We start from the raw sequence: 23,640 nt of genomic DNA on the forward strand, positions 1-23,640 counted from the left end.
ACAACATCAAACATTATTAAAACAAAACATCAACCTAAAAACCAGGGGTGATTCTAGGATCTGACCTTTGGGGGGTCTCAGCCCCCATGAAGTAGCTGACATCCATTCTTGACAAAAAATTATCAGGCTATTGAATTTTATCCAGTTTTTACATTTCTTAGAGAAGGCAAAGATTTTTCATAACAGTATATATATCACAGTAGAGATTGAAATCCAGTAGGATTCGTAATCCTACAAGGACAGATAGGAATTTTAGTTTGTCCTAGGACAAACTGAAATCCTATCTGTCCAAGGGTTAGGGTTAGGGTTAGGGTTGGGTTAGGGTTGGGGGGGGGGGGGGGGGGGGGGGGGGTTAGGGTTAGGGTTAATCTTCAGATCCTAATTTCTTGTAGGATTTCAGTTTGTCCTAGGACAAACTAAAATTTCAATCTGTCCTAGTAGGATTTGTAATCCTACTAGGACAGATAGGAATTTTACTTTGTCCAAGGACAAACTAAAATTCCTATCTGTCCTAGTAGGATTACGAATCCTACTGGATTTCAATCTCTACTGTGACATATACAACAAGAATGTGTGATAATCCAACCATGATCTATGTACAAGTTCCACTGATCCAGTCCCAGCACTATATCAGCCATTTCAGCAGATGAGAGTCTAAAATCATCTTAAACCTATGATGTATAATATTAATGATTAAGAATGAACAATGATCAGGTTTTCTCCAAAATTAGTGAATGTAAATGTGGCTCAATTGACCACAGCTGTTTTATTAGGTCTCAGCTTTTTTGGCCTATTAAGGGATAAAAGACCATATTGAACTTTAGGCTATTTTTGGCCTATTTCTAAAAGCCTATGCCTTCTAAATGTGATTCAATATGTATTGAGACATGAACTACCTTCCTCCATGCCATGGACAGCACATAATTCCATATCATATTTACACAGTACTAAAACACATTTATTATTTTATATATCTGTTTAATTTTTTTATTTTATTGTCTGTAATTTGTCACCCCCTCCAGCAGATGTCGCCCCAAACATCCACCTGTGTGGATAATAATATTTCCAATTATGACCAAATAAAATGATTGGTCAGAATTTTATCAGAAATATGAGCAATATACGAGAATTAAACATTTTTCAGTTTCAGTACCTGGTGAATTTCTTCTACATTTTAGTTTGACACACGCTTACTAGGAGCATTTTAAGGTGACAAAAGAAAAGTGTAAAAATGCCACATACAGTATAGCTTAAATTAAAATCTTTGTTTTGTATAATTATTAAAGTTAATACATTGAGTTTATGATACTTAATTCCAAGTTCATTTAATTCAAAATCACAAGCAGTATTAATTTCAATAAACAAAAAAAAAAAAAAAAAAACAACAACAACAACTACCAAAATTACATTCTTTTTCTTTGTTATTTTGCTGTAGAAATTTTAACTTCAAACTACAACATGAAAGTCATGGAACATAATGTCTTGGCTATAAAACCAGATGTGTACAACCTTTCTTTCTATGAGACAGCATTTTTCTGTCTAGTGAATGAATGCTTAGCCCTCCTCCAAACTCAGGGTGGAAGGTCTATGCTTTATAGCTCCTGAGAACATATTTCACATAAAACATGAAAAGGTCTTGCACCAACATTTTCTCAGTTCTTTCACAACAGCATTTCTGCTGCTTAAACAACTGAATAACAACAAATTACATCAAAATGTCGACAATATGGATTAATATGCTGGCTATTCCTCTGTTTTAATTAAACTGACCTGGTTGGCAAATTAACACATTTCAAACAATGAAATGAAAGCAACTGGATCAGCAACCCATGATATCAGTACCAATGTCATAAGGCATAAAGGGCAAACAGTGCACAAACAGCAACACGCTTTCTGACAAGTGCGACATGAAAAACTAACCACCTGATACCTGGAGCAGTAGCATAATTATTTGAAATCCTATTTTAGACTTAAAGCTGGTTTTACACCTGGTTCAGTTAATGATCAGCTCATCATCAAGCTCTGCAGAAGCCTGATAATGATGTAATGGCTTCCAGGTGTGATGGAAGAGGGAAACATCTGAAACATGCAGGATACCGGCCCTCGAGGACCGGAGTTGGACACCCCTGTGTTAGAAGTATCCCCTCCTCCCCCACTAAAACATAAAATCAACCACTGAAATGGTAAATTATAAAATACACTGTCAAAATAAACTTTAATGATCTACAACAGACAGACACATCAAGCTGACTTCAGAGATTCAGTCTCAACTGCAGCTCAGTTTGTGATTTGGAGCAAAAGATGCAACTGCCCATATGTACAAGTTAAAATGGTGGCCCTTCTCAACGCAGTGGAGATGAAAAGGTGTGGTCATGACGAAAACTTAGTGATTTAAATCCATTCAACTTAAACTTTTACAAACTTTCAACTATGTCTACAAATTTGTAGAATATACTTGACATTTTATAGGAATGCAATAAAACTTAAATCATTTAAGTACATTGTAATTAAAGCATTTTAGCAAATAAAAAGTCCGGAGTAATGACACAAACAAACAATGTCCCAGACTCCCAGCTGTCCAGTTACACACAGATAAACCTTAAAACCCCTCTATCTCTGTGCTTAAACCCCAACTGTAAAACTGTATAATTATGCTTTAATTAATTTTACTGCTGATATAATGCACTCAGCTGTGGTTTCTCTCCTTTGGTAGAGCCACTGTTTAGAAGAATAGAACAGTACTGCCCTCTTGTGGACTGTTTCGGTACTACATGGTATTTCCAATATGATGAATAAGATCCCATTTACTTCAAATGAACAGGACTTTAATTCACATCCAGTACATGTTTCAGAGCTTCAGGGCAGATCTTATGGTCCCAGACTTTACCAGTGACAGGTCTATTACTGGTTTTACCACAGTACATATTTGGACATCACAGCTCTGCCCATGAAATAACTGAATCACCATGTGCCAGGATTTTGACTGGAATATCTCATTCAGTTCCTTTTTCGGTTGAAGATTTACACAAAAAACAACAACAAACAAACATTCCCCTCTGTAAACAATCCAAAGTCTTCCATATTATCCAGTAATGTTTGACACTTTAACTAGTATTGATTTTTACATTCCTACACAGGACTAATAAACACTGTTTGCACTGATCACAGTTGTTCTGTGACCTGTACTTTTCTGTGAGTATCACAGCTGTAAAGATATTTATGAAGAATCCACATGAAAGAGAACCTGAACTGAAGGAACTGAACTGTCTGCTTCATGGCCTCATTTGGAACACACTGTTTGGAGTTCAGTTCGATTCCAAACCACAAAAAACATTACTGAACTAAGCACCATTTTTCATTACCCTAACATCCACCAGATGCCCCCCAAGAGCCCAAAAGAGAGTTTGACGTGACTTTTTTTTCTATTTCTTGATTACATGTCAATAGCAATGTACAAAAATACAACATTATTTTAAGAGAGCATCATGCTGACACAATAGTACTGATTGAATCTGTTCCTGACAGGCGATTTCTCATAGACTGCAAGGGAAGCTCGGCTTCCCCTAAAATTACGAAAATTAAATGGTTAAATCTGTTCAGTTGTGTTGACATTTCATTGACTCCAAATGTGTTAGAACATGTTCATCTCACAGACGAGTTCGTTCAGAATCAGCTTTATCACAAATCATCGGACTTGATGTTGTTCACTTCTCCTCCATTCCTGTTGCACTGTTTTCTCATTCGATCTCTGCTCAGTGCATTTGTCCGTAGACGCTCAGCGTCCATGCACTTCAATGGGACTGAGTGGAACAGGTTTTTTCATTGCATCAAAACTGGACGGTAATTGGATAAATGCCACCATGTTGTCCTGCCCCCGGATGCTCGGCGTCTCTGGGGGTGAATGGAGCTGTGGGCGGAGCTCGGCCGGGCAGGACGCTGAGCTTCCAAATGCTGATTGGAGGATCAGTCGAAAGGCTGAATCCCGTTTGATTGACAGCTATTTTCAGATCTACTCCTTCACTGACAGAGTTCAGTTTAATACCGTTGCACATTCTGCTGTGAAATCAGAGAGAAACCACTACGAAATGACTTGTTCATTTCTTGCACTGTAAATAAAACACACTCATTGTACTTCCTTGTTTCAATTTAACATAATTTCAACTTTTTCTTGTTTACCTAAGGTCACTGACAATTTTCTTAAAAAGGAACGGAGAGTCGAATTTATGTTTAAATAACTTGATTTTTTTTTTTTTATGTAAGCCGACAATGAGCTTCCCCTGTCTGAAAGATGAGCAGCTGCCACTGGTTCCTGATGCCTCTGTCCGACTTGGTTTTCCATTAAATTCCCTGTAGCATTTTGAACTTCTGACTGGGTGGGTGGTCTGCAGCTCCACATGAACACCTCTTGCTTAGTAGTAACTGTATTTCCTTATTTAATGTCAATATTTATCTATTTAATGTTGAACCTGGACCCAATAATCTTTGTCCTCAGCAAACCATGAAACTCACGCAGTAACTATTTATGTTACAATTTTAGCAGCAAATCAAAAAGCTGTTATGATTATCAGCAGTTGGTTGAGCTACTGTTATGGAGCCAGGAATTTGTGTTTTGGTTGACACCATTCTGGATCATTAGAGCAGGAAGTGACCATATTTGGATAAAATGGTGGGACAGCTGAGAAAGGGGAGCACATGGGATCACAACAGTATCATACCAGTAAAACTGTGAAGTTCATCCAAAATTTCCCCAAAATTTGATGGTATTTTCAGTTGAAGACCCTGGTGCTAAAAGTGCTGAAGTCACATTATGTCTATTTTGAGAAAATCAAATCCAAAAATATCATTGATTCATAAAATCAGCAATTAAAAGTTTTGCTGTTTTTATGCATCGTTAAGTAATCACTGATGTTTGAAGTGTATGCAGACAGGTTTTCAACATTTTGAAACCTCTTCGATTGTGAGATTGCAACATTTTTGTTTTTGGACATACATATTTTTTGCACCTGGCCAGAGGTGTCAAGTAACAAAGTACAAATATTTTGTTGCCTTACTGAAGTGGAAATTTTGGTTATCTATACTTTACTGAAGTAATTATTTTTCAGCTGACTTTTTACTTATACTCCTTACATTTTCACTCAATTCTCTGTACTTTCAACTCCTTACATTTTAAAAATAGCCTCGTTACTTTTATTTCATTTTGGCTTGTCATCGTTCAAATAAAAAAAAAAAAAACTATCCAAATAAATGGTGCCATCCAGATAGAGTGAATTTGATTGTGGTTGGATGAGAAGTAAAAACACATACCATTCCGACACCCTATTTGTTTGTGAATAATCTATCGCACCTGACTTTTTTGCACCATTCCAATACTTACATTCAACTAGGTATTATATCTTCAGCTCCATGAAACACATGTTAATGCTTAGCAGGACACATTTATGGTTTTTTAATACACTTGCATTGGAATAAAATGCTTTCATTTTCAATGGGCATATATGCAGCTGAAACAGGTAGACTAGTGCATCCCAAATGTTTCAACATTAACATTTTAATAGAACATTATACTCATCATGGCCTTTAGAAACATGTTTTTAGGGGAGGTGGGCTAGTGTCACCTAAGCATTTGTCCTATGGCATTTTTTCCCTTATATTTACTTTTAGAGTTTAAGTAGTTTGAAACCAGTACTTTTACACTTTCACTTGCGTAAAAAGCTTATGTTGATACTTCAACTTCTATAGAAGTCTTTTTAAACCCTAGAATCTGTACTTGTACATGAGGAATGGATGGGAATACTTTGGACACCTCTGCACCTGGGTAGGACTTAAATACACCTGACATGAAAACTAAGAAAGCATGCAGCCAGCACCGCACCTGGAACTGATCTCAATTACTGCCCCATGTAAAGGGCTCCTCTGCTCCAGGGTAGACCACCACAGATCCACATGGACCACCACAGATCCACATGGACTCCTGCCACAGCCCTATGGACTCTGATTCATATCCTCAGGTTTTATGTTTTCCTTGTCACATTTACTTTCTGTTCAATAAACACCTTTACTACCTTCAGCGCTGTGCATTTGAGTTTATACTTTTACCCCACCTTGAAAGTTTGTGAGTCACACGACCCAAAGTCAGATGGTGATTGGTCTTTTTCAGACCGAGACACTTTTAGTGCTGACGTGCTGAACTTAGGTAGTTCATGTGGACCAGAATATGATAACTTCTTGTTTCCATAGTGAAGCACAGAGAATTAGGTATATTTTCTGTTCAAAATATTTATAGGGTGGACTTAGCTAAACAAATACAACATGTTTATGTGCTCAATTTGAATTGTCCAAAAATGTGACTTCAGTATTTTTAGCACCAGAGTCTTCAGTTTAAGGTATTATCTACAGTGTAGCTGATTGTCACTCATAAATATTTTATTGAGGTTGAGATGGTTAGCAGGAAGGTAGCTCACTGATAATTAATACATACAGGAAGTGCTTTTTCTTTACCAAGTACAAAGGTTAAAGTAGCAGATCAATTTCAATTGACAGTGAGAGATGAACAGGTAAGGCAATGTTCAGCCTACAGCTTTCACTCATGGTTTGCATTAAGGAAAATAAAAATAAACATAAAAAGGCCAATAAACATCATCATAAACACATATTAACCTTATTCACACAAACACAATAACCCTGTTGAATCCCTGCACATAACACAGAACACAAAAAAGCATAATACATAATAATAATTAGAGTTCAATAACCTATTCCAGCTGAAACATTATTAACCTGTAAACACGCAGCAAGCAGTAAATCTCAAAAACCACAATTTATTTCGATTAATGAACTACTGCCCCACTTTCTTTTAACTTTAAACCACCTTGGTACCAAAAACCTCCGGTTATCTTGGACAAAAAGCTGTGTGTTCTAGAGATTTTTGGACCAATGGTGGCTCTGGACTACTCCACTTAGTCTGCTTACCAGAGGGGGGGTCACGTATTTTAAATTAAGTCACCAGTTATGTTTCGGATGGAAGGACCAAACCAGGAGAAATGAAGAATTCACCAAAAAAGGTTTGAGGTTTTAAAATGTTAAAACAGAGCTTCATTTATTGCTTCAGGCTAAAATAGAAAAAGTTACAAAAAGCAAAAGGTCAGTTATCAGTTAGTCTAGCATCAAACACACATTTCGTCAAAGAGAGAAAAGAAAACGCCACCCCAAAACGAGTTTCCTTTGTTACTTTTTATAGTCTTTAGTGACTCTGGAGACTCCCATTATTCAATGACATAAGTCATCGTACGCTTATTATTGGTTAATAATAGTTACTAGGCAAAACACGTCACGTCACTTGAGCTAATTCTAAGAAAAGCACATGCTGAAAGTTCATTTGAGTTCAACAAGCACCTTGGACACCTGTCAATCAAACCAACTGTGTAGCTGAACCACAAAGAGTCTTCAGAAAGTGCGTCTTGCTTAACACCTGAACAATTAGGCTAGCATTTCTTGACCACAAAAATTCCCCAGGTTCATATTCTGGTTTTTCTGCTCGACTCTCTTTAACACAGTTACTTTCTAAAGATGTAAAATTAGATCTTTCTTGTTGCAATTGACCTTTTCTCTAAGTTCAGCACAGACACGTGTGAGTTCATCAAAACCCCACACACACACACACGAATCAAACCTGGCTCTTCAGTACCTCTAAAATAAAAGAACATTACTATTATATAAGAATATTACTCAGAATATTACTTAGACTTGTAAAAATAAAGACTCTTCAAGCAAAACACCTTGTAATGTAAAGATTAAGCAAACAACTTATAACATTACATTTCCTCTTCTTCTCTTCCATTTTGGTTCATGATGTATGATTCATGATGTTCATCCGACATTTTAGAGCTAGTCTAAGTCATACATTCATCCTCCATTTAATACGATCCGTCTCACAAACCACTGCAGTACTTGACCCATGGAAGGATCTGAACTATTTGCTTAGTTAAATCCAGCCAGTTCCTTTTTTTCTGTCCAGGCTGTTTATTTAACTTTAACAGATGCAGTAAGTGTCCTCTCATGTCTCTAATGTCATAAAGATTGGATAATGCCAGGACTGATCAGGCTCATCAGGCTTGTGACAGAATGGTTCAGGGAGAATGAGACATCATTTTCACACATGGATTAACCTCCATAAAGTCCACACTCTAATTTGGGGTGTGATGAATACTTGATGCAGCGTTCCAATTCTCCATCATCAATAATCAAAAATTAATGCAACTATGGATGAAAAAAATATAATGGACCTTTATTGTGACACTACATAAGTGTCCCAAAAAATGTATACACACTTTAAATAATTTTAAAGTAGGTGTTTATCAAAATTCATTTAATTTTGAAAATGTAGTAGAATTTACAAACATCAACTTTGTCTACGCTATGAGACCAGCAACAGTCACTGAATTGAGAGCAGCCATTGAACCTGAATGCACGCAAATACCAAGGGAATTGTTTCGTGATGTGTGCGATTCCATTACTTGGCGGTGTCAGCAGTGTCTGGGCCAGAACGGACATCAGTTTGAGAACAGGCGGTGACAAAACAATAAAATGATGTTTATAAATTCTGTTACATTTTGAAAATTAAATGAATTTTAATAAACACCTACTTTATAATTATTAAAAGTGTGTATACATTTTTTTGGGACACCCTGTATTATGTGGTAAAAAAGATGCGACAGTGAATGTCTCCTGGAATTAAAACCAAAGGTGGTGCAGTTAAATATTACATGTGTGACTTTTTTGGGGGGCAGCCAGTGTATGATATTTATGCAGGGGAACAACCTCTAAGACACCAACAAGCAATAACTTCAACATTACAACGTAAGACAACATTTTCCAGTTGCCTAAGCATGACCACATCAGGTACACACCTTTAACAAAGTGGTCACTGCACACATACGCATTGTTAGACTGCTCCTCTTGACGTAAGACTTGAAAGCCATTCTTTCCGGTGTTTTTGGGTCAAGTTCTCGCATTTTTGTCCCTTGTGTACAACAACTTTTGGTACTTGATAAAACCTCTCCGTGGTTTCTCGGTTTGAGCGATTGGTGCAGCCGTAAAGACAGCATTTTGATATGATTTGTAAAGTTCATTGCCCTCCACCTCATGTTTTTTTTTCCACATGTTTATTTATTTTCTGTTATACAGAATACAATGGAAACATAAAGAACACAGTACAATATTAATATAACAACATGAACAGAAATGAACATAGCCAGGGGACAAAATATACAGGCAGAGATAACACATCAGTTTACGTAAAGATTATAAGTGTTACGTAGATCAGTGGTTTTGATAGCTTTTTTATTTCCAGAATATTGAATATTGAAATATATTGTTTAAGCTCAATTTTAAAGATTAAAAAAATAAGATTTGTGATTGGAGAATTTGGATTAATGAATATGATATTTAAATAAAAACATCATGATGTCAAAAGAGAAAAAGCATTTGAACACATAAGTTTAAGAAAATAATGCATAGATTTAAAAATTCAAAGCATAAAATACAAATTATAATTAAAAAAAAAAAAGTAAATAAGTAAGTAAATAATAAATCTGACAAATATAAATAATTAAATGCAACAGAAAGTTCAGTCAGTATTGAAAATTTGTTTATAAATAGCCAATGTGTTAGTGTTTTTTTATTATTATTATTATTATTATATATGAATTCTAAAGATTTAATATAATTTTCAAATTCTAATAGGAAGACTTTAAAATTTGGGTGTGTTTTAGTATATTTGTTTTTATGTATATGACATTTTCCAAATAATATGAATAAATTTACAATAATTTCTAGATTTTAGTATCATGTTTAAAATAAGTAATTACATTTTGGGATGTTATATTTATTTTATTGTTACTTTTAGATATGATATAATTTTCAATTTTGGACCAAACATTAGAGGAATGTTCACGTAAAAAGAATAAGTGTAAAGTTGATTCAGATTCAGATTAGCAAAAGTTACATATTTCTTCCACATCATAAAATTGACAAATAGCGTTGGAGGGATATATGTTATGTAAAATTTTGAGATGTAAAATTCTAATTTTGTTTGTAACACAGTATTTACATGGTAATGACCATGCTTTTGACCACTCAGTTTTAGAAAAAGTTGAATTCCATACTGCTTTACCTCTGGGGGAGATCTTCTTTTCCCTCTACCTCAAGTTTTATTTATTTTTATTTATTTATTTTCTCTTTCATACTTTATTTACAAAATATTGTATACACATAGACCAGAACATGGCATGGAGAAAAACAAAAAACAAAAAACGCACAACATAACATAACGCTCGAGGTGAGGCAGGAAGAACTTAAATACAATTACATAAATAGGGAAGTAAATTAAAATAAATAAATAAATAAATAAGAAGAAAGAAAAATAAATAAATTAATTAATTAATAAAATAAAAATAAATAAATTACAACTTAAATTCGTTACATAAGCCCTCTACCTCAAGTTCCAGTGACAAAAACGCACTGCGTGACGTCACACACAATCGACCTATTAGCATTTATCAGCTTTTTCATCAGCAACGAGTACAGACAACGATATCAGCTGAGACTGTGACAACAGACTAGTCGAGACTGGTGTGGTTTTGAGAACCGCTTTCAAGTGAGGTTGCTGCGAGATTATATTACAACGGAACAAGTGTTCAGCTCTCATTTAGGGGTTTGTTTCAGTCGGAACTATCACTTCCGGTCCGTCGTTCGAAACTTCCGTCCTACTCTTTGGTAGACACAACACGGAGCTCGCTTGATCCAGGAGTAACATATATTTCTTCTTTTACCTGTAAACTTGCTGTCGTGGGCCGGGCGATCATGTCTAGTCGTGAAGCCCTGAACATGAAGCTGCCACCGATCCAGTCCACGGCTGGAGCCGTTCCAGTCCGGAACGAGAAAGGTGAGGATACTGCAGGCTAACGTTAAAGCTAATGCTAACGGGGCTAACTAATGCTAACATTCGGTCAGTACAGTAATAGGCACTAGATAACAGATAACAAGCTGCAATTAAGAACCGCAGCTACGAACATGGGTCATTTGCTATCCATTAGATTTATGTGACATGTAACTCAACATATGATCCAAAGCCGCAAAGAATGAAGAATATAAATACAGCTTTAAACGGTAAATAGCAGTGATTATGCGTTGATATTTTACAAAGAACAAATAAACTGAAAGCCATAAACACTATAGTTTATACCCGGATTTCACCTGGGAAATACTGCTGACGTAATGTTTACTTTGTTCAAGTTTTTCCAAGTATGTTTATTACGCCATTCATTTTCAACACTGGGGCTACAAAACCAACTCTAACCTCAGACAAAAATAACCTGGTTAAGACCTGATCATTAATATTTTTTTAATGAAATCTAAAGGTCTTAGTTGTTCTTGGATGTATGTCTGTTCCATAACTTAGGTTCATAAAAACAGAAATCGGCTTCAGCAGACTTTTTATGGCAAACCTTTGAATATCTGGAAGAAAAACAGTGTTGTAGGGACTTAAAATGAGAATCCATAACAGTGTTTGACACTGTGTCAGACTGCGTACAGTAGTACTGTAACATCTTTGCAGATTTTTTTGTTTTCAGAATTGCAGGAGTAAAAGGTAGTTGTAATTATCTAAAGGGTTTTAATAAAAGCTTGTGTCAAAAATGTTTAGGCAGTTGAAGTTGTGTTGGTTTAAACCTGTTTGTGTTTTTCAGGTGAGCTATCCATGGAAAAGGTCAAGGTGAAGCGTTATGTGTCAGGTAAACGTCCTGACTATGCGCCGATGGAATCATCTGATGAGGAAGAGGAGGACTTTCAGTTTGTGAAGAAAGGAAAGGAGCTTGAGCCGGAGATGGAGCTGGAGGAGGAGGAGGTGTCCGATCCACGCCTAAAACGACTGTTGAACCGAGTGAACGAGGACGTTGAGGAGAGGTGAGACAAAAACTGTGGAGAGTAAAGACTTAACTTCACCAGACAAAATTAAGGTGCAATATACAAGATGAAAAGAACATTACAGACTAGGGCTGGGCGATAAAACAATAACGATGTATACCCCGATATAACTTTTCTGTGATAGAAATATGAGACACAATCTATACAATTTTGATAGAATGCGTTTGTCCATGTTTTGACAGACGTAAGAACAGCCAATCATAATTAAGTAGCTCTGGACCAAACCAGTCACACTAGAGCCACAGCAAGTTAGGTTGACACAAACTGCACAGGTATAAGAGCAGCGGCAGCGCACACGTTAATGTTTGAGCTGCTGCGGCTGTTCCCTCAGGAGAAAATGTGACAGAGAACTTGGGCGACCAGGTTACTGAAAAGTAGGGTGCAAACCATCGGGTTCAGGGCTTTAAATACAATGTGGAGGTGTACCGGACGAATACATGTAGCCTATGTGAAGAACGCAAACACTCACCTTTCCTTTCACTCTCGATTTCACGCTAGTTATGGCAGTTAAAGTATGCACCCCCGTGTATATAATAATAACTTTATTTGTATAGCACCTTTAAAAACAAAGTTTACAAAGTGCTTTGACAGAGGGCACAACAGCAGGATACACGAAGAAAATAAAATAAAAACACTAAAACAGAAGCAACACAATTAGAGAGATGTATGAACAAGTTAATTATCAAACAAGATCAAATTTAAAATTAAAACTAAAAATTAAGGTTAAAAAGGCAGTAGACATCACATAAAAGCAATTCTATAAAAATGTGTTTTAAGAAGTGATTTAAAAGATGTTACTGATTCCGCAAGCCTTATCTCCTCGGGCAGGCCGTTCCAAAGTTGAGGGGCCCTGATGGAAAATGCCCGGTCACCTTTTGATTTAAGCCTCAACTTCGGAACAGCTAGGAGCCCTCTGCCCGAGGATCTAAGGCTGCGTGCTGGCTCGTAGTCAACTAACATTTCTTGTATATAACTTGGGGCCAGGCCCATTCGAGCTTTAAAAGTGATCAGTAAAATCTTAAAATCAATTCTAAAACATACAGGGAGCCAGTGGAGGGATGCGAGGATGGGAGTGATATGATGGTGTCTGCTAAAACCAGTGAGAAGTCTAGCTGCTGCGTTCTGGACCAATTGGAGGCGAGACAGTGATTTTTGGCTGATGCCGGACAGAAGAGAATTACAGTAGTCAAGTCTGCTGAATATGAATGAGTGGATGATTGTTTCTAGGTTGTGGTGTGGGACTATTGGTTTGATTTTGGAAATAGTTCGTAGCTGGAGGAAACAGGATTGGATAACTTTATTAATGTGTAGTTGGAAGGAGAGGTCTGAGTCAAATATTACCCCGAGATTTCTTGCGGTGGGAGTAATGTTTGAGGAGAGGGGACCGAGGCTATTTGTTATTGCAATGGTGGAGTTTGGTGGACCGAACAGTAGGACTTCTGATTTGGAGCTGTTTAGCTGAAGGAAGTTCTGGGCCATCCAACAGCTTACATCATTGAGGCAGTTAGACACAGCAGCTAGGCTTCTGGGGTCATCCGGTCTCAGGGGCAGGTATATCTGTGTGTCGTCCGCGTAGCAATGAAAGGAGACGTTGTGGCATTTAAAAATCTCACCAAGTGGGAGCATATAAATAGAAAATAAAATCGGGCCTAAAACTGAACCCTGCGGTACACCACAGGCAATCTGGGCTTTGGAGGATGTGTGGTTGCCTATGGTGACCGCAAAGGTTCTGTCTAAAAGGTAAGAATAAAACCAGCTAAGAGCAGTGTCTCTGATGCCAACCCAGGTTCTAAGACATTCGATTAAAATATTATGATCCACAGTGTCAAAGGCGGCACTGAGATCTAAAAGAATTAAAATAGCGCTCTCTCCTCTGTCAGCTGTTAAAAGAAGGTCATTGGTGACCTTGAGGAGGGCAGTTTCTGTACTGTGTAAAGCTCTAAAACCAGACTGAAATTTCTCAAAGAGGTTGTAATGAGACATAAAAGCTAAAAGCTGGGTTGAAACTACTTTCTCTAAAACTTTAGATAAAAATGGGAGTTTAGAAATAGGTCTAAAATTATTAAGATCAGAGGGATCAAGGTTTGGTTTCTTTAAAAGGGGTTGGACCACAGCATGTTTAAAAGATATATATATATATCCCCAGTATTGTTCTGTTTTGTTTGTGCTCTCTTTTAAAACTTGAAAGCTTTTGCCAGCAGGTCAGACTTTTAGGTTAGTTTTAAATATATGTACCTGTTTTATTTATCTGAAACAGTTGTATAATGTTCTTCAGCACATCTGTCATGTTCAACCTCTGACAGAAAATAAATCATTTAAATCAAAATTAGTGATGTGATTTATATCATGATACATATTGATATCGTCTGATATGAAAAAAATTTACATGATAGGATTTTTTCCATATTGCCCAGCCCTATTACAGACACAAGAAGATTAAAAGAATAATATATAATAGGATGAATGCATCAGTAAACACAGGACCAGACATAACAGCCTGAAAACGATGTAAAAGATGCAACAAGTGAGATTGATGAAAATGACGTTTTTCTTGCTCAGACTAGCAAGGCATCGACAGATTGCAGAGCCTGAAGTCGTTGCAGAGAGCAGTGAGGATTCAGACGAAGGAACATGGCATCCAGAACGTGAGGAGAGCAGCGAAGAGGAAGAGGAGGAGGAAGAAGAGGTGGACGATGAGGTACAGTATCTGTCCTATAGAATTAGAAAAGCTAAACCAAAGTAAAGGTACAACTAGTTCACAAAACTTCTTGCACTATCACTGGTAAATAATTTTTAGTCAAATAAAAACAAAACAGCAGGGGGGATCTTATTGTAGTTTGCTTGCTACTTGCTGATTCTGCCCAAAAAAGATTTTCAATTTCTATTTTGTATTAGTAGAAACAGGTGCACCTGAAGCTCTGTGAATGAAGATGTGCTGCTGAAATGCATCTTGGGAGTTGTAGTCTAGCATTCATTTCTTAATAACTGAGTTTAGGTTAACCTCTCTCTCTAAATAATATGATGAATAAAAATTTAACTTGTCAATCCCTCACATGAAAATCAAACTAAAAGAACTTGTGTACGTATCTCAAAGTAAACAGAATACTCAATAAAAACTGAACTGAAAATTTTCTAAAAATAGAAACCTTATCCAGTATTACTAAACTAGCAGAGCTCTTCAGGGTTTTCTGTGATTAATATGAAATAAAATGTAAATATGTGTGTTTTTGTGTCTGCAGGAGATTGAGAGGCGCCGTGCAATGATGAGGCAGCGAGCTCTGGAGAGGAAGAATGAGGAAATGGAGGTGCTGGATGTTGAGGAGGAGGGAAAGTCAGGGGATGAGTCAGAGTCCGAGTCTGAATATGAAGAGTACACAGACAGTGAGGACGAAGCAGAACCACGACTCAAACCAGTCTTCATCCGCAAGTAAGAACTCAGACAAAACCCCCCAAAATCCATTCAAGAACATGAGAAAAGGCTGGTAAAAGTGATGTGACACATGATCCTGCGTTCAACATTTATTTTAGAGCAAACTGCTATTCGCTAGTGTGATTGAAAATTAAAAGCAACTAGTGATGCTGGATTTAGACAATAGAACAATAATGGTGTCATATATACAATAAAGGTCCAATATCTACACGAACTCATGGGAAAATATTCAAAGGTTTTTAAGAATTGAAAAGACAATTTCTTTTAGGATAATGAAGATTTTTATACACCTACAAAGAGGGGATAACTATGGAAAAAAGATAAAACCAGAAATAGAAGGGGGGTGCAATTCTGATAAATATTTTTACTGAAGTTTATGAAAAGGGAGAATATTATTTGCAAATTATATCAGGATCTGGAGAAACAGGAAGGAAATAACACAGCATACATTAAACAAAAATAAAAAAGAGGACCAATGGCCCTGTAGCTTACCAGCCAAATTAAAAGCCTTGGGAAATGTATCCAGATGCCATTTATTATCACCCAGTTATGTGTATTTATTCTATTACAGAAATAGCCCATGTTTTGGTCATATTCCAATCAGATCTGTAAAAAATTCAAATTCCAACTTGATATCATTGATACTTATTTATTGGATCAATCCACTTCCTATCTCTTATAATGGGAAAATTTTTCAAAGTCGCACCAAATCCAGAATCAGATCCGGATCAAAATAATTACAATACCATGTGTTGACATCATCATACAGAAGCTGTATACCAAGTTTGAAGTCAATCAAAACTAGTTTCGGAGAAAAGACGATTGAAATTTTTTCCCCATAAGAGCCCATGTTAAATTTTGCGTAAGTTCCCGGATCCAGAAGAAGATCCTGATCAGCATGTGGACATTATGTTTTGGTCATCTCCCCATCAGGGCTCCACTGTAGAAATTTCAACTTGATATCATTTATATTTACTGAGTTATTGCATCGATCCATTTCCTATCTCTTATAATGGGGAAATTTTTCAAAGTTGCACCAAATCCAGAATCAGATCCGAATCCAAATAATTTCGCTAACTTTTGTTGAAATCATCGTAAAGAAGCGGTATACCAAGTTTGAAGTCAATCGGAATTGTAGTTTTGGAGAAGAAGATGATTGAAAGTTTTGTAAAGGACGACAGACAACGACGACAGACGGCAACGACGACACATGAAGACAATAGCTTACGGCCTGTCGACCAGTAAGCTAATAAAAACTACACTTAGAGATAACACAGGAGGATTGGTATTCAATGTGGGAAACACAACACTGCACCAGCCCACAGATATGGAGAGAATTTAGCTGGAAGAATATGTGTTCCTTTATTACACCCCAAAATTTAAAACGAGGAAATTCTAACACCACAACATGGGTACATGAATGTCAGCAGCTTGTTTTCACATAACATCTATTGCACAGGAAGGACAGAGTAACGGTGGCTGAGCGTGAGGCCGAGGAGCAAAGGCAGAGGGAGCTGGAGGCGGAGGCTAAACGTCAGGCGGAGGAGCGCCGCCGATACACTCTGAAGATCGTGGAGGAGGAGGCCAAGAAAGAGTTTGAGGAGAACCGGAGAACGCTGGCCGCTCTAGACGCTCTCGACACTGACGGCGAAAACGAGGAAGAGGAATACGAAGCCTGGAAAGTCCGAGAACTCAAACGCATCAAAAGGGACAGAGAAGCCCGTGAAGTGTGAGTAAAGGCTGCTTTAGTCATTTAGAGCCATAGTTAAATGTGTGTTGTTAAATGTTACCATACGGTGTTTGTGTGCAGCATTGAGAAGGAGAAGTCTGAGATCGAGAGATTCCACAACCTGACAGAGGAGGAACGACGGGCAGAGCTCCGAAACAGCGGTAAACTCGTCACCAACAAGGCAACCAAAGGAAAATACAAGTTCCTCCAGAAGTACTACCACAGAGGGGCCTTCTTCATGGTACTGCAACTGCTAAACATATGTGTTGTTTTTACTATCTGATGCAGCTGCTTTTGACACTAATTATTTACAATGGTGTAAAATGGCACCAGGAACTGTCATTGAAAAAGAAATGCTAAAATTACTGTCAAATTTCAGGATGAAGAGGAGGACGTGTACAAGAGGGATTTCAGTGCTCCGACTCTGGAGGATCACTTCAACAAAACCATTTTACCTAAAGTCATGCAGGTCAGCCTCTCCCCACATGTACATTTTCCTGTGTTTGTAACATTATCTGTCTACATTTAGATGCACACTGTTACTCAAGGTCAGTGGTTCCCAACCTTTTTTGGCTCGTGACCCCATTTTAACATCACAAATTTCTGGCGACCCCAGACATGTAAAACAGAGACTTTTTTTGTTTTTTGTTAAAATTAATTTGTTTTTGATCATGTAATAGTTTACTATACTATGTTTCAAATAAACGTTAATTTGAAACGACATTTAGTCTATATAATGTATATTATTGTGGACGGAGGCAGAAAAGCCAGGTGTAGATTACTGCACAAAGGGAGAATTGGATTTTCCTTGGTCAGGATATGTACAGTCAGTCCATCTTGGATTTACAAAGCTGACAATTAAAACTGAAAAAACAATAACTCAAATTATGAATTATGAAAGAGCTGCAGCATCTTAAACCGACCACAATGAACATTTGACAGATAAACAGAACCACAGTGCTGCAGTTTCAGACTCAGTTTGTCATGTCTTTTATTCTTTCTCTCAACTCACCATATATATTTTTTTAGTAATTTTTTTTTTTTTAATTTTCATCAATTACTAGACATTTCAGGCGACCCCGTTTGAATTACAGGTGACCCCATGTGGGGTCCTGACCCCAAGGTTGAAAAACACTGCTCTAAGTACAGTGTGACCTCAGATAAGTGTCCAGATGCTGACCTTTAGCATTTCTTCAAGTTATGGCTCAATAAGAAGGCCTCAGATGCAGGACTTTAAGGACATCTTAACATTCAGATTTAAATGTTCATGTCTCTCTCACGTGTTTTTGTGATCAGGTGAAAAACTTTGGCCGGTCTGGTCGCACAAAGTACACTCATCTGGTGGACCAGGACACGACATCCTTCGACTCGGCCTGGGCTCAGGAGAGCGCTCAGAACAGCAAGTTCTTTAAACAGAAGGCTGCTGGTGTTAGAGACGTGTTTGACCGACCCACAGTGAAGAAGAGGAAGACATAAACATGTGTTCAGACTGAGTGTTAAACCTGCAGGGGAGGGACAAGTTCACTCGTGGATCCTTTTTTATTTGTATTTCCAGCTGCTCCATCGCTGTACAGACATGAATCCACTTTGCTTCATAAAATTTCTGATATACTCCAGTGTACTATATCGCCAAAAGTACTGGGACAGACATCTTGAACATGTGGATAATCACTTGTCCTGATACTTTAGTCCATTTAGTGAATCAGAAATGTTTTCTTACAGAATGAAGGGTTGAAGGACCAGGTTTATCTGATGCAGACACATATGACATGAATAGGCATGTATAATAGAGCAGGGGTGTCAAACTCATGTTAGTTCAGTTCCACATACAGCCTAATATGATATAAAGTGGGCCGGACCAGTAAAATAATATATATAATAGTATAAGAACTTTTGAGTGGAAAAAAATAAAATTCTGTAATGAAAATGTTTAAATCCACTAACTGTTCTTGAACATAATATGAATAAATATGAACCTGAAAATTCGAAGTGCAGTGTTAACAATATTACACCTTAGTTTATCATTTATGCATGTGCCTCACAACGTACAGATCAGTTTATTTACAAATACACAAAACATTTGATAACATGGAGAATATTTGTAAAATTCCACGTCTATTAAGACATTTCAGGTTATTCACATTTTTTCTAAAAGGCTAGTCTGTAAATGTAATTTTTGTGAAATGTAACTTTTTTTTTTTTTACACTAAAACAGAGAAAATAGCAGTTTTCATTATTTGTAGGTTATTCTGATAGTATTTTACTGGTCTGATCCACTTTAGATTGAAATGACCTAAAATGATTTGAACATCTTTGATCGTTAATATCTTTAGTGTAATTTTTGCATTTTACAAATTCATCCCACGGGGCAGATTGAAGCCTTTGGCGGGCCGGATCTTGCCCCCATGTTTGACACCTGTGTAATAGAGGGTCAAGTATCCCAATATTTTACCACATGTAGTGCATTGGTATTGTGTTTTCATGTTGAATATTGGCACTAATGTCTCAAAGAAGCACCAAATACATCTGATGTCCCAGCCTATCATGTACAAGTACTGGGACACACATCCTTCCTATACAGATAAAAAAAGTGCCCCAAATACTTGTCCATGATGCATTTCCTTCAGTGTCTGAGCAGCTCGGTATAAAACGGCCACCTCTACTCTAACTCTTGTCTTATTTAACTTTAGATTCATTCTTTAAACATCAACTCCATTCAGTTTCTAATCTGTCAAGTTTTAATCTTACATGCAGATGTCCTGTTTTTCTTACGTATCTGTAACAGTAGAGGTGCTGTAACTTTAATTGTGGTGAATAAAAATCTTTATTTTCATTTTCAAACTGTTTTAGCCCAATAGAGAAAGAATCATCTCTGATTTCAGGTAATTTATTAAAAAACAAAACAGTAGTATACAAATGAGATAAGTGATGGTGATCTGAGTTGAGCTGAGGTTCTGAAGGGGTCCAGATGAAATGTGTTCAGTTGGTCAAAGTCACCAGAGCCTCCACCACATTCCCCATGTGTTCCCTCAGACTGCGCTCAGCCATGGCCCGAGAAATCTCCATCTCTGACATCTGAAACAAAAACAGCCTCACATTCACTATAACCTTTAATACAAAATCACAGCAATTGGGTTTGGGTTGATAAGATTTTCATTCTTCATTTTCACCATTTTGTTGAAAACACAAACCTATGTTAATAAAATATCATTTGGATATTTTAAACCTGGGGAGAAATGTATCATATTGGAGAATTAGGTGGTAATTCATTAGATTTTTCCAGACACAAATACAAGTTCTTACAACATTTAAGAACAAACGGCAATAATTTAATAATAACATTTAAAAATGATTTTTAATTCCCGTGTATCACTTAGTATTTGATTCCTTTTCTAAGTGACTCAGTCCTCATGTTCACCTGTAGACACATTTTCACTGGGGAAGTTTCTGGTAAAAGAAGGGAGGGGGGAACTTCCTCAGCTGCTGTGACTCCACTGCAGAGTACAACCCATCGTCAACTTTCAATCATTGCATATTTGTTGTGTGACAGTGCGAGATTTAAAAATGTCATAAATGTGACATCTTGCTTTGAGCATACCCAGTGAGTAACCCTCAAGCCCCACCCAGGAGTTTTTCCAAGGCAGATCAGAGGACCTGCTCTTGGGCCGGATCAAGCAAAAGTGAACATCAGTGTCAAAAATTCAAGTTTCACCTGCCATTTCTCAAATAGGCTCATTTTTTAAGCTTAATTCAGTTCAATTTTATTTGTATAGCCCAATATCACAACAAGGTCACCTCACATTTATTTGCTAAATGTAAAAATAACAGTCAAACAGTTAAGAACTTAAGAACTCTATTTTATGGAACTGTTTACAAAATTTCAATATCACTTGTAGAAAAAAAAAGATATAACTGATTATGTAAAGTTATACCTTTGACATATATGTAAATGCACTATTTAATAATGGTTTTTCTTGCTTGTACAAGTGATATTTTAAGTCTGTGAATCTGTCGGAACTAATTGTTCTACAGTACTAGAATAGGGCAGGTTATGTACAATTCAATTCTTAGTCAAATATGCTCTGCTGTTATCTGTATATGTCACTTCAGTTGTAATATGTCTGTTCAATATAAGTTTAGGATCATATTTGTAGTGTTTTAGTTCCAACAAAGTCTTTTATTATGACTTCTGAACAAAGGGACAAACTGATGTCCCCGCGTCACAACATATTTGTGTGTGTTCATAAAAACGTATTTAAATATTTTTATCCAATATCGATCACAGTTGTAGTTTAACATCATAGCTAAAGCCCTATGTTTCAATAAGCATCAATTTCTGAGAACAGCATGTTTTGTACATTTGTGTAAAGTGAAAAGAGAAATTATGTTCATTTTGAGTCAGTGTCACACAGCAGTAATTTACATATTTTTACCCCAGAATTTTAATTCTGTAAATTGTACCATGTGAAAGTACTTACTGAGACATATTCATACATGTATTAAACAAGGAGATCAGTTATTTAGTTTAAACAAAGAGCTGACTGAACATGAAACATGTCCCTGTGTCACTGCTTGATCTGGCCCTCTAAGGGCAGGGACTCATTTAGCTCCTGTAAAATGTTTGGGAGATTGTCCTTTGGAGGTGGTTCCTGCAGTGGAGTCACGCACCGACGGGCCCCACCTCAGAAAAGTAACCCAATGTTCCTGACGCATACACATTAAACTTACAATAAGTTCGACGTCTTCTTTCTTAATAGTAACTTTGGCCAGCTCCTTTTCTCTGGAAAAAAACAGGACAGGTGAATAGAACCCTTGTTAAGAGAACACTGGAGGAAAAAATACAAGAAAGTGAATAAAGAGCCTATAACAAAATTTAACATTTAAAAATCCATTTCCTTTCAAATCAATCAGTACATCAGACAGTGATCAGTGTTACTGATGCCACACATCAACTCAGAACAGTTCATGTTAATTAACATGTTTATGTTAATTTAGATACTTTTTTTTAAAGTATTTTGTTGGTCTATGTACAGCATTTTGGTCAACTTTATGGTTTGGAAGTGAAGGCTGCTGGGTAATGTAGTTCTTACCTCTCCTGTTTGGCTTTCTGTTCTCGTGATCGCCTGTCTCCAATCACTGACATGGCCTGAAAAAAAAACAACATATTTTTTCATATGACGACAAAAATCTCAAACCAGCTCTGTGGCCCAGAGCTGTAAGTGAATGGAATTCTTCTGTAGAAGCAGAACTCAGGCTGTAAAGGCCTGAATGTGAACTGAGCTGCAGTGGAAATCACTGGATGGTTACTCATCAACGTCAGAGCTCTTGGGTTTCTTTAAAGACATCAGTCATCAGCTGTCAAACTACCACTTCAGTTTGACTGTATCTTCACAGTCGTCACTGAACATTAATGTTGTCTTACTGAAGTGGATGTTTGCAGTTTCACATACAACAGTTAGCCAGGCCGTCATGGAATGGAATGATGCATTAAATTACCCAAAGTTCAAACAAGCTAATGTCTGATTAAAGTGGGATAATTTGTTCAAACAGTGAATGATGAGTGAAACGTCTGCTTGTCACATCTACGTAAATAAAGCCCTAAACCCCACTTGTTTGGTGTGCTGCAGCTGCTGTGTTGTGTTAGCCGTCGGACACCGGCCCCATGTGTCCGCTCTGGGCTAATGTTTGCCGGTAGCCCCCCGCTGTTCCCGGGGTTCTCACCGTTTCCAGGTCAGAGCTGGAGATTTCCTTCTCCTCCGCATAGTCGGTGACTCTCTCCAGATCTGCCGCTCCGCTGTCATGTTTACGCGGTTTCTCTGCTGGTTTCCCGGTGCAGTTCTCCTCGGCTTCCAGGTCCAGGTCCACGTCTCCCTCCGCCGCCATGTTGAGCTCTATGAGACCGGAAGTACCCGGAGGAAGAAGAGGAGGAAGCGGAAGAGGAGGGGCGTTAGTAGGCCGGAATGAAAACAGTGTGACACCACAAGACGGATTAGGCCAGTAGTACTCTGCAACAGGCTGATTAGTGGGGCATATATGTGTGTAGGAGATTTTATATAAACAGTCGTACACAAGTGAGGGAATAACAATAACTGATACTTGAAAAAATGACTTATTTCAGATGTATTTTATTAGTGGATTTCCAAAAAACGCCATGTTCAAAATGATTCCACCCCTAGTTTCACTCAGTCCAATGTCTTTTCTCAGTTGTCAATAGTATCCTTTGTTCTGGATGATGGTCCCTGTTGGTGTCCACAGGTTCTCCTCTGTCTCCTGTGTGATGGTGGTCCACTCCTCCTGGGCCAAAACCTCCAGTTGGGTCTGGTTGGATGGTCTCCTACCCACCACTCTAGTCTTCAGCTCCCCCACAGATTGTCTATGGGATTAAGGTCAGGACTTTGACCGGGCCATGTCCTTGAATCACCGCTGCTCTACCTTAGTGGTATGCTTGGGCTCAGTGTCCTGCTTTATTGACTATTAAGAACAGACATTGGACTGAGTA

General features: G+C 37.5%; 2 protein-coding genes across 2 annotated transcripts; one reads left to right on the plus strand and one right to left on the minus strand.

Annotated features, from left to right (window-relative positions):
- The first annotated feature begins 10,746 nt into the window (after nucleotides 1-10,746).
- On the plus strand, nucleotides 10,747-18,932 carry mfap1 (microfibril associated protein 1). Its single transcript, XM_030127699.1, has 8 exons — nucleotides 10,747-10,942; nucleotides 11,745-11,961; nucleotides 14,542-14,680; nucleotides 15,222-15,409; nucleotides 16,872-17,141; nucleotides 17,223-17,382; nucleotides 17,521-17,610; nucleotides 18,438-18,932. The coding sequence occupies exons 1-8, from the start codon at nucleotides 10,861-10,863 to the stop codon at nucleotides 18,615-18,617; spliced, it is 1,326 nt and encodes a 441-aa protein (XP_029983559.1). The 5' UTR covers nucleotides 10,747-10,860; the 3' UTR covers nucleotides 18,618-18,932.
- Nucleotides 18,933-19,915: 983 nt separating this feature from the next.
- Nucleotides 19,916-23,053, minus strand: hypk (huntingtin interacting protein K). The gene is made up of 4 exons (XM_030127710.1): nucleotides 22,863-23,053; nucleotides 22,232-22,287; nucleotides 21,870-21,921; nucleotides 19,916-20,216 (listed from the first exon to the last, which is right to left on the minus strand). The coding sequence occupies exons 1-4, from the start codon at nucleotides 23,022-23,024 to the stop codon at nucleotides 20,121-20,123; spliced, it is 366 nt and encodes a 121-aa protein (XP_029983570.1). The 5' UTR covers nucleotides 23,025-23,053; the 3' UTR covers nucleotides 19,916-20,120.
- Between the last annotated feature and the right edge of the window lie 587 nt (nucleotides 23,054-23,640).

This window comes from Sphaeramia orbicularis, chromosome 3 (genome assembly GCF_902148855.1).
Source record: "Sphaeramia orbicularis chromosome 3, fSphaOr1.1, whole genome shotgun sequence".
In the NCBI taxonomy this organism is placed as follows: domain Eukaryota; kingdom Metazoa; phylum Chordata; class Actinopteri; order Kurtiformes; family Apogonidae; genus Sphaeramia; species Sphaeramia orbicularis.

Coding starts and splice junctions, on each gene's coding strand:
- mfap1 (XM_030127699.1), top strand. CDS start 10,861: ATGTCTAGTCGTGAAGCCCTGAACATGAAGCTGCCACCGATCCAGTCC. Junction 11,962..14,541: donor AACGAGGACGTTGAGGAGAG/GTGAGACAAAAA, acceptor TTTCTTGCTCAG/ACTAGCAAGGCATCGACAGA. Junction 17,611..18,437: donor TTTTACCTAAAGTCATGCAG/GTCAGCCTCTCC, acceptor TTTTGTGATCAG/GTGAAAAACTTTGGCCGGTC.
- hypk (XM_030127710.1), bottom strand. CDS start 23,024: ATGGCGGCGGAGGGAGACGTGGACCTGGACCTGGAAGCCGAGGAGAAC. Junction 21,922..22,231: donor CAGAAAGCCAAACAGGAGAG/GTAAGAACTACA, acceptor GTTTTTTTCCAG/AGAAAAGGAGCTGGCCAAAG. Junction 20,217..21,869: donor AAGAAGACGTCGAACTTATT/GTAAGTTTAATG, acceptor TTTTTGTTTCAG/ATGTCAGAGATGGAGATTTC.